The sequence below is a fragment of the Peromyscus californicus genome, unplaced genomic scaffold, assembly GCF_007827085.1.
Source record: "Peromyscus californicus insignis strain IS unplaced genomic scaffold, ASM782708v3 Scaffold_9__1_contigs__length_137607984, whole genome shotgun sequence".
NCBI lineage: Eukaryota > Metazoa > Chordata > Mammalia > Rodentia > Cricetidae > Peromyscus > Peromyscus californicus.
Window position 1 is genome coordinate 9,175,903 of NW_026294617.1, and position 11,632 is coordinate 9,187,534.

Sequence of the window (11,632 nt, forward strand, 5' to 3'; positions counted from 1 at the left end):
GAAATTATACATTAAGAAAACTAAATAAAAATAATGATCAGGTAAAATAATATTATTGATATCACTAACAAGGCATGAATTTCAAAACATTATTTAAAATCATATAGGCATACAGTGAAATGCTTTCTTCCAGCCATAGCATAGCCATTGACTCATGAGGACAGCACAGTTAATTATTATCTATACAAGATTAAGTTTAAAAAGTTATTATTGTCTACATGTGAAATTAAAGTCAATAGGGGAGAGAGAGAGAGAGAGAGAGAGAGAGAGAGAGAGAGAGAGAGAGAGAATGATTTTGGGATATCTTGGGTGTAGGTGAGTTGGCAATGGATTTGTATACTTGCATAAAATTATGGAAGATAATTTTAGAAATCATCTGCATCTATGTATTTAAAAATATAAACAATCTGAGAGATCTATGTTCAATTCTAAAAATTTTACTGTGAAAATTAGGAGGCAAAATAGTCCGAAAGTAAGAATAGCATAAAACTTCCCTTAATTTGTACAAAGAAAAAAATGTCAGATTTATTTTAAGTGTAATGAAATACACAGATGATTCAAAGAACTATCAAACCTCAAAAAGCCAAATTATAAATAGAAAATCAAAGAAAGCCTTAAAGAAGTAGATAAAAATATGTATGAAGGATCATTGCTGACTGGAAAACATGGAGAAAGAAAAATGATGGATGATATTTAAGAACCAAAAACATCAAAAGAATGTTCTATGTTCTGAGAATCTCTTTAAGAATAAGAGGGAAATAAATACATTATCACATGAAGAAAGCCAAAACATATGTATAGCCAATCACCTGCACTACGCAAAAGGGTACTGGATAAAATATTGCAGGATAAAATATAAAAGCAACAGAATCTTGGATGGAAATTGGTAAGTAATTTTATTTTAAAAGAATGTCTCATTTGCATTGGTGTTTTAAGGTATCAGGGAGATTTCTCATGTGTAATACTGAACATGTGCCATGGCTGAAATCAAGCCAGCAGGGGCAAGAGAACATTTCCCTACTGGTCATTCTGCGCTGCTCTGCCCTGAAGACACATCTGGTTCAGCAAAGCTGGCTAGAGTGTTCTCATGATTTACATTACAGGCTAGAAATTACTTTTATACAACACTTTTCTCCTTAAGCACTGTTGTGTATGATGGGGACCTACTATGCAGAACCAGTTGCTGCATGATCTAAACTATCTTCATCAGACACACCTTGGTTACTCGAGTTCAGTTTCAACAGTGACACATTAGAATATTGACTCTGATGTGTTTTATATAAAAGTCAGAAAGGTGGCGATCCTTTCAGCTAGATTCCATCCTGTTTTTATAGTAGGAAAGGTTTTTTTCAATGCTTAGCATTCTATATAATAGCTAAATTGCTGATCTTCAGTGAATCCAGTAGTGGAATGGGAACAAAAATAGAAAAATTAGAAAAACAAACCAGAAAAGCAAACTAGTATATTAATAGACATGTATGTAACTCAATGACAGAACAACTGTCTAGTATGTATGAAGTCATAAGACTTATTTTAAAGACTATTTACATACATGTGTTCTCTCTCTCTCTCTCTCTCTCTCTCTCTCTCTCTCTCTCTCTCTCTCTTTCTCTCTCTCTCTCTCTCTCTTTCACACACACACACACACACACACACACACACACACACACACACACACACTCACACAGCAATGTTCAGTTTCTAAAGGTGGATTCTCAACTGAAGTTCCATGAAAGGATGTCCTTATGCCGTGAGATTCACATGGTGATGCAGCCATTCTTCAAAGCACGTGAGAGAACACACAGTGAGAGACAAAGAGAAGTAGCAAGGGACGGGTTCATAGAGGTCAATTATGATCAAGCAGGTGAGTATGGAGAGTGAATAAAATTCTTGATAATAGTTTGCTTAAAATTTGTTTATAATAATCTATGATTAGAATTATTTATGATTAGACAAAAATATTTTAAAATAAATAAGGAATAGTAGAAACAACACATAAGTCTCTATGTAAGCAACAAGAACTGGAAAAAAATTAAATTGCAGTAGGAATACTTAGCTTGGAAATGTATGTTGTTGGAACTACCTGAGTCAATCTTCAGTCATTTAACCAAAAATTATTTCTTTTGTTTTAGCACTGTAGCTAATGTGGATCAATCTTGCTTCATGTTGTTTTCTACATATCACATATGAAAGACAGGTATGCATGGCATACACATATACCTTTTTAACAAAATACTACCTAAATCTCAAACTCTCTCTCCCCTCCACCCCCTTCTTATGTCCCCAACTTCCATTGCTTTATAAGCTGCATGTCTCTCCTAGTCATGAACTTGGGATGTCATTTTTGGTTTTATATTCACATACACTGGCACAGCTTGGGATGTCCTCGGTGAATATCGGGAGTTTAACATGCTTCCTGTAGCCCTTTGTGGCTTCATTAATGGATCTGTTCAAATGCATTAAAACACACAATACAGTAATGTGTTTGTTAATATCTTATTTTGCACTAGTCATTGTTAATATTTTATCAATATCATGTTGGTTTTAAATAAAAGACTATCAGTTCAGCAATATGCATTATAGAATAAGAAATGTTCAAAAATATTTCAGCAACAAAGACATGTTTAGGTAATTGCAGAGACCCACAGAGGTTTCCTATTAACAACTTATGCAGTGTCTGAGAATCTGAGCTTGCTTTACCCAGCAGGGCTGCATAAAGGGATGATTTGACCATAGGTATGGTTACCAGGTATTTGGCAGGGTCTACAATTGGCTGTGTGGTGAGCGTTGATCTAGAAAGGGGGAGGTCTTTTGCCCCACCCCTTGGTATTGTTATAAAAAACCCTTTTGAAGAGGCAGAGGAGATGGTGGTTTTGATCCAGGTCCTCCTGAAGCTATCCTGTGTTTCTGTCTTTCTCCTCTTCGTTTTCTTTCTAAGTTTCTTATCCCTCTCTCCTCCTCATAGGAACGCTTTAAAAGGTGGGAGCTGGCCTCATACAGATTGGCACCAGAACTAGGGACTTGGGTGCAGAGGAAGTAAGTGGGGGAGAAAGAACCACGGAAGCAGTTGGACATGTTTGGTTTTGTATTAAGTTTAAGGCGGTGGTATTTTATTCTTTGAGAGCAAAAACTGTATACAGCAAGTATCGCTCTCTGTCTAGGTTTCTCTCTTTCTCTCTCTCTCAATTTCTATCTATTAAATTAATAAAAGAAATGTAGGGTTTGGGTATAGGAATGTTGTGTAGGAAGAAACTTAGGGTAAGAGTAGAATTTCCGTAGTGCCGGACCTGAAAACAGCGTCCAGGAACAAGCAGCCACCGCGGACTTAGCAGTCTGAGGAGAAAAGCTGCCGTAGGGCAGGGAAACAGTCGGCAGATGTTTGTATACTCGCTTGTAGAGAGTTTGGAAACTGGGGGGTTCGGGTAGAACAGCAACAAGTACAGAGGTTCCTGGAGTTCGTAGAGGAGCCGTGTCCTTGGTTTTCTGACTATGGGACTCTGGACACAGACTCCTGGGGGAGAATTAGAGTTGAAATGCAAAAATATCATGAGGAACATGGGCCGGAAAAAATTCCAGTGGAAGCTTTTAGCCTGTGGGCATTAATTCAGGACAGCTTAAATCTAAATCCTGAGCAGCAGGGGGTAGTTTTCCTGAGGCAGATACAGGCAGAACAAAACCCTCTGCTCTGCCAGAGCTGCTGGTAGATGAGAGTGTTTTACAACATCATTCAATCAGGGTCAGTTCCCTCTTGGCCATGAAGCCCAGTTTAAGGAACAGAAAACTTGGGATTAGACAAGGGAGGAACTAAAGTGCTTGGAAAACTTCGTAATTTCTCTTTCTTAAAAACTGGAAGCTCTTCAGGTCTCTCCTTCTCAGAAGGGAACTTCTGGGGGGGTGTCATCTATCAGAATGGCAAAGTCACCCATAATATTAGTGAACCATGGTTTGGTGAATCTAAGGGAGTCTTTAGGTTTGATGCAGTTGCATCAGGAGTCTATCGATTTATTTGATGCCTTTGCATCAAGAGTTTATTGATTTAAAAAAGGACTTAGCACAGCTAAGGCTGTTATAAACATCTTGACCCATACAAAAAGGACATTCCATCTTGGTCATCCTCTACTCCTTTCCTGGGGAGCAGGGGGTGGCAGCCATAGGGATTGCTGTGGTTATTCAAACTACTTGCAGCTCCTAGTAGGGACCTGAGTAGGAGCTGAGTTAAGCTCTGTACTTCCCCCTGCCAGAGGCTGGTAGTCAGAGACAGGTAAAGTTCTTCTTGCTAGCTGCTAACGGATGACAGAGGATGCTTGATGGAAAGTGTATCTCCACAATGGGTAAAGAAGATTATAAAGAAGGACGACCTAAGGCAGGCACAGTCCATCTGAGGGGTCTGAGGGGCCCGTTAATGTATTAAAAAGCAGGAGCAATAGACAACCACAGAGGTTTCCTAGTAAGAACTTACTCAGGGTCCAAGAATTTGAGCTTGCTTTACCCAGTAGAGCTACATAAAGGGATGGTTTGACCACAGGCGTGGTTACCAGGTATTTGGAAGGGTCTACACTTGGCTGCACGGTGTGCTTTGATCTAGCAAAGAGGAGGTCTTTTGCCCTGCCACTTGACACCATTATAAAAATCCCTTTTGAAGAGGCAGAAGGGGCTGGTGGGTTTTGATCCAGCTCTTCCCAAAAATATCCTGTGTTGCTGTCTTTTTCCTCTTCACTATCTTTCTATCTAATATTTTCTTATTCCTCTCTCCTCCTAATAGGAACCCTTTAAAAGGTGGGAGCTGGCCTCCCATAGGTAATAGCACATTGCCCTTAGATGTGATTTTGGAAGCATATCCAGTCCTCAAAATGTTTTGTGTGACAGGGAAGGGCAGGAACCTGCTTGATTTCAAAGTAGGAAGCAGCAGATGGTTTGAGTGTGGATGGTAGAGTAACCTGTATTGATGGGAGTTTAAAATAAGTCTGGGAGTACCGTTTACCCCAATATATAGATTAAAGAGGAGATGATGAAGAGCATGGCAAGAAGGACTTCCTCAAAATTAAACAAAATATGCATATTAACAGGAGAAAATGAAACAGTAGTGAGGGATCATCTAATCAACACCACATTTGGAGACAATCTATCAGATTATATCAGAATATATATATATATATAATCACAGACTACCATTCCTATACTACCAAGGAATTAAAATACGAATACTAGTAAAATACCTTTGGAGATAAAAATACCACCGATCTTTCTGTTCCATGGAACTGTAATATAAAAAGTGAAAAACAAATTAGACTCTTGAAACACTTGTACAAAGATTTTTAAGACTATTCCTCATAAAGATATTATACGCCATTTGTTATCAATGAGGGTGCAGGTGTAGATGGCATTCTCCACATGACTGGGATTCTGATTGACCTGTTATTTCACTGGAAATCTTCCATGATAAGAAGTTCACTGTAGTGTGGAGGCTGGTCGTGCATTTCACTATTTTTATTTCCCCTTGCCCACATCCCTGTGCCATGTATTGTTTTTCCATTCATAAGTTTAATATGTGAATTGTTTCTACATTCTGGATATAATGATCCGTGCTGTGAAGAACATTCATGCACAGACTTTTCTTCTCCCTTTTTCAATGGTTCTACATCCATGTTTGGAGCTGCAGAGTCACATGGAAATTCTATGTAACTTTCTGTGGTACTATGGACTGATTTTTGCCCAGAGACCAGCACATTTCATGTTTCTACAATTACCTGCTCATCCACTTTATATTCTGCCTGTAACCAGTTTCATCAGAAGGGTGGATTATGCCTGTGATTCCCAACCTTCCCATATACATAGACTGTTGTCTACGTAATCATCTAATATCACCAATTACAAAAGTGACATAGCAGGAAACTTTAAAGACACTTAGTGATAGGCACGGTTGAAGACACTGATACATATTCAATTGAAAGTGAACTAGTCTAAATATGACTTCCAAATTTCACTCCTTCATAAAAGGAAAAGTTTAATGGAAATGCTGTCGTGAAACTCTTCATAATCCCTAAATACAGTACTTCCTCTCATATTCAATGTGGAAGAAACACTAAGCATTAACTATAGATAATCTTCAGGAATATTAACAAGGGGAAAGAGTGTATTTAGAGAATGACACAAAGATGATCTTCTTCCTCAAAAATTTCTGTGGAAATGTTTTTCTCAGGTAAAGAGCAAACTCACAGAACCAGAAAGTTTATAAAACCTGCAAGTGTTTATGTTAATTGAGTAAATTCTGGAGTGAGGCTAGAAGTTTGGACAGAGGAATGAGGAGAGTCCAAATTTGGGGGTTGTATATGATGAATTCTTCATGTGGAAAACAAAGATGAATACTGGTGTATGCTTTCCCACAGCAGGTGTATGCTACACTATCCCTGTGATTCCAATGATTGCACTCCAGGTATTCTTGGTATACCATGATCAGATCCTCTCATGAAAGATAAGAATGTGAATTTGACATTTACCTGCACTCCACAAATTAACTCTGATTCTGATGGTCTAATGACACTGGTCCTCATGTGTTGACTATAGACACCAATGATATTCCACTACAAAAACATTTAAGAACCTGAGCTTTTAATGAGTAACTAGGTTCATCTGTATGGTTAAATACTATTTTTTTTAGGAAATTAACTTGGGAGTGTAGGAGGTAATTTTCAAATTTATACTACACAGTACCATTGGAGTGAGATCAACTTGTGTACTTTCAAAACCCAGAGAATACCAGATCATTTGGGGAAGAAGAATGTGGGGAATGGAGTAAGGCCTTGTCCTGTCCATATCCTTCAACAGAATTCTACCCCAGGGATCTTGTAGAGTCCTGATGAACATCACAGGTGAAAATCTAAGGAGTCTAGTTCTGTGAAGAAATGTGTGTGGTGGAAAGTACACACTAGGTTCATCATGGGAGGAAAAAACTTGAATTGGCAGCCTGTATACAATCAGACTAACATGGTTTCTTAATCTGTAAACATTCTGGTTCATTGATTTGGTTTTTTCCCTGTGAATTAAACAGCATTAAATTGACCCACAGTTTCCACAGCAGCCTCTTGTGAACACAAGTCCAAGCTGTAGGTCTTACCAAAAGGTAGTCACAAAATTTCCCACGGGCCAGGACAGGAGAATCGACTTGCAGCAGAGCTGTTGTCTGTCCCGACTATGTCCACATAGTCACCCATCCACAGATAACTCCGTGGGATGACATATTTTATCTTAAAGTTTCTCTTACGCCTAGAGAGAGAATCGGGGCAATCTGTTAGTTTGCTTTTCACTGTAGTTGGAATTACTTGTGGTAAGACCTAGTTCTTCCTGCTCCAGAGCAGAGGAGGACTCGTCCATTTCTATCACGCAGGCAGGGCTCATGCCATGGTAGATGCGCCTCAGTAAAGCCTGTGCTGAAGGAAGTTATGAGGCTCACACTTTTTGATGGCCAAGAATAGCCATAGTCTGGTCTTTTTTCTGATTGGTGAGTGTTTAGAATGACCATACTGTGTATTTTAGAGACATGGCATTTTTAGAAAACCATGTGCTTCAATATTTCTCCCCTCTATTTAGTTAAGTGCTGAACTTTTCTGCTTGTTTATTTCCATAACTTCAATACCAAGAAAATTAGTTAAATGTTTTATATTTTACTTAAATAATTACATTTAATGATCTTTTCCAAATAAATAATATAGAAATATTGCCTAACTTAATAAAATCATATTCTGTTGTCCCTCTCCCTGTCCTAGCAAGTCATGTGAGCAATTGCTCAGGAGGGTCTGAGCTCAGTACAACTGCTCCTTTAGTAAACCCACAATGTGTTTCTCATACAACTAACCACAAAGAGGATTCTGTTCTCCAATAACCTAGTCAAATGGTTACAAATATGCCTTCCTATCAAGCCTTCAGATGCTATCAAAAGTGTTCTTGAGAAACAACTGTCTTGGGAGCACTAATTTTCCTTCTTTCTTTGCTCTTTTTATATGGAGCTTGTTCTGTGATAATTTCACATGCATATTCAATGTGTTCTGATTATTTTCTATTACTCTATCTTCTTTCCCTTCTATCTCTGGACCACTCTGCTTCCCACATCCATACTCTTTTGTATTTTTTTATGATTGACTGTGTTTTACCCGGGGCACTTTTTGTGTGAACCTGGGCATGGAACTCTCTATTGGAGACTAGTGAGGTAATAGGTGGCTGCATAATTGAAGAAGATTCGCTCTCTCTCAGATTCAGAGAACACTATGTCAAAAGTATAACCTCTGGTTCAAAAACCCCACATGTAAATCTTCTCAAATCCAAAACATCTGAAGACTAACATGATACTCCCATGAAAGAAGGCCCACCCCATCTAATAGAACATGCTCTAGACAAAATGCAAGCATAGCATGTAACATTCGTTTCAGGATTCACCTACATACGTCTCAAATATCTGAAACATCTGTATTTCCATTTCTTTTCACCCTCAAGACATCTAATCGCATATATATTAATACACAATTATTATATATACACACACATACATATATATATATAATATGAAATGCTTAAACTAGAAACCTCTAATTCTAATTTTTGTGTTAAGGGATAATCTGCCTTGAAAATGTAAATAATGAAAATCATCTCTTATAAGCTTGATAATCCTCTTTCCTTAATACAAACAACAATCTCAAATAGTTTTAATTACCATTGTAACACAACAGAAGGGGAACAAAAACTTTGTCTTTTAGGAAAGTCAACCATTTTACTTTCATTTATTCTCAAAAAACACAGTGAATTTCACTTACATTCACAAATTACACACATAAGGAAAATTATCAGTATGTTTTATTTATTTCAAATGAGTTTATTACTATCTTTTCAGACTAAAATATGAGGATTTCCAACCGTGGCATGAAGGGGTGCTGAGGAGAAATGACAAGGAAGATGGGCAGGTTGGTGGACAGCCAGGCCATTCAATCGTTTCATTCTTGCTGCAGTCAGACACTAACTGACCATCAGTGTCTAGACTGGGAACTTTGGGGGACTGTTCAGGGTTGAAAGGGAAATGGACCCAGTTGGTTGTGTCTAGAATGCAGAGCAGAACTCTCTCCTGCACCCTTCCTTCTTCTCACCATTTGTGAAGTAGATCTTCAGCAATATTAATCACTGATGACTAGAACGTTTACCCCCAAAATTGAATGAACTGTTGTATTGATGCCTGTTCTCCAGTCTACTTATGTATTTATGAGAACACACCCTTAAAATATTTACTTGATAAGGCCAGTACCTATTTCGTACCTTTCAGAGTAATATGAAGGCTACGATCCTCTGGAGAGGTGATCACAGAAAATACCTCCACGGTTCTATGTGACAATACCACCATGTATAAAGCTTCAATCACAGCAGTTTCCTATATCATCCACACAATCACCATGCTGGATCTAGCTGATGTCTAAGTTTCCCCTGATTGGTTTAGGGATAGTAGCTGCTTCTCATCTCTTCACACTACTTTGGAAGTTATGAGCTCACAGAGGTTCACATGTGTGGCCCCTTATGAGCAACCATCATAATCAGGGATTTCCCCTCTTGCTTCTACAATCTATCTGTAAACACCAAGCAAGAGGGCCCCTGATTATCATGTTTTTAGTATTTTACTTTGAGAAGATGTCTCCACAAGATCCACAAATTTGCGATACTCATAAATCAGCTTCCAAAGTGCTGGAATTGCTGGCAAGTGCTACCACACCTGCCTCCTTTCCAAGTTTGTTGCTATTCTTTCCCCAGGATCAAAGAGCAAAACAATTGGTCACCCGATAACATATAGACAGCCCTGAAAACATATATACAAGTGTCTAATATATGTATAGTTAAAAATACATACATATATTTTAATATACATATATATGGAACAACAATTAATAAAAAAAGAAGCCATGATTTTCAAAGAGAGCAAGAAAGGGAATATGGGAGGACTTGTCAAGTGGAAAGGGAAAGGGGAGATGATAATGAAGTATTTATAATCTCAAAAAATAAAAGAAATAAAAAATCTTTTGTGGTTTTGAACAGCAAGGCCTAATCAAAGTGTAGCCTCTCATAGTAAGGAAGGCACAGTGCACATACTCACAGGTTATTAGATATAATCAAAACATCACTGAACAAGGAGAGATGTTGTTTCTTCCTTCTCCAGCCTCTTCTGAGTTCCATGGGGCCTTGGAACAGCAAGGTTCGATGTATCCCTCCCATGGCTTTCTCCTCAAGGGTTTCCATGTAGGAAAAAAAGACTTCTCCTGGTTCAGGTCTCCAACTAGCAGAACAGGTATTCAGTGGTTGTTAATTGATACCTAATTTCAAAGGGTGAATGATATAAAAACACAGGCTCAGTTCTCTAACAGGACTCTGTTGAGTTATCAACAGAAAAGAAGAGGTTGCTTAGGAAAGGAAGCATTGGGAACAGACTGCAGGAGTGGGCTCTCTTCCAGAAGGTATCAACTTAGGGACATGGGAACAGTCTGAACAAGGGTAGCTGGTAGGGTCTAGAGAAGTGGTTCTCCACCTTTCTAATGATGCATTCCTTCAGTACAGTTCTTCATGTTATGGGGACACCCAACTATAAAATTATTTCATTACTTCTTTGTCACTGTAATTTTGCTACTGTTATGAATCCTAATGTCAATATCTGATATGCAGAATATCTGATAAAGGAACCCCAAAGGGATCGTTACCCACAGGTTGAGAACCACTAGTCTAGAGTGAGAAAATGGCTGAGTGATGTAATTCCATCTCATTTTAAATCATTTTAAAAATTGAACAATAAAAATATCAATTTTTAAAAAATAATTTGGATTTACCAACATAATTCATGATTTATAAATGAAGTAGTAACACATTACAAGGCATCCTGTTGGAGAGAAATATTCACACACTAGAGGGATTCACAAGAAAGGAGAGATCAATGGCTAACATTAAATGAGGGCCAAAGTAGGCGACTCCTGAAAAATGGCCATTGGAGCAGCAACTTGGTTGTCATTGCCAACCCTAACTGCAATAATATGTGTACAATAATAGGAGGAATTCTTGTGCAAAACTTTGTGCAATGCAGATTTATCCCCAAAGACTCTCAATCCTAATTCTTTTAACCTATCAAAGGTCCATGTGATAAAAGCAGCATGCAGACATCATTAACACTGTGAACCTTAGAGTTTAACAGATGCAAGAATCACAGGAGACTTTATAGACGAATGTGCCTTAGCGAGACAGTCAGAAAGCTGCATGCACAGGTAAGTCAGGTAGCTTTGGAGACTACGGAGGAGAGGTGCATGCTTAGAAGAAGTAACGCCTAGAGGCACAAAGGATTGTGACTGAAACAACCTGGAAGATGCTGTGTAAATCTCATAGTTCATTATGAAGTATACCTTGGACACATAATAATCATAGAAAGATCATGTAAGACTAGAATGCCCATGTCTTTAAAATGATTGAATTTTGGTGACAGTAAAAGATTTTACCTTCTGCAAACTGTGTGTTTTCACTGATATGTGTAATTATATAGTACTAATTAAGATAGCAAAACTCTACCAAATTGTAAAGTTCTTTATAAAGATTTTCTGCTGTGTAATTATGTTTTAAAATGACT

At 38.0% G+C, this 11,632-nt stretch overlaps 1 protein-coding gene across 1 annotated transcript in view; it reads right to left on the minus strand.

The window, feature by feature from the left end:
* The window catches only part of LOC128105890 (rho GTPase-activating protein 20-like), a 34,733-nt gene extending 24,331 nt beyond the window's left edge, over positions 1-10,402 (minus strand). The window contains 5 exon segments of the mRNA XM_052731201.1: positions 2,365-2,446; positions 5,217-5,258; positions 7,115-7,166; positions 7,169-7,263; positions 10,124-10,402. Coding sequence (XP_052587161.1) covers positions 2,365-2,446; positions 5,217-5,258; positions 7,115-7,166; positions 7,169-7,263; positions 10,124-10,266 — 414 coding nt within the window. The 5' untranslated portion in view covers positions 10,267-10,402.
* Between the last annotated feature and the right edge of the window lie 1,230 nt (positions 10,403-11,632).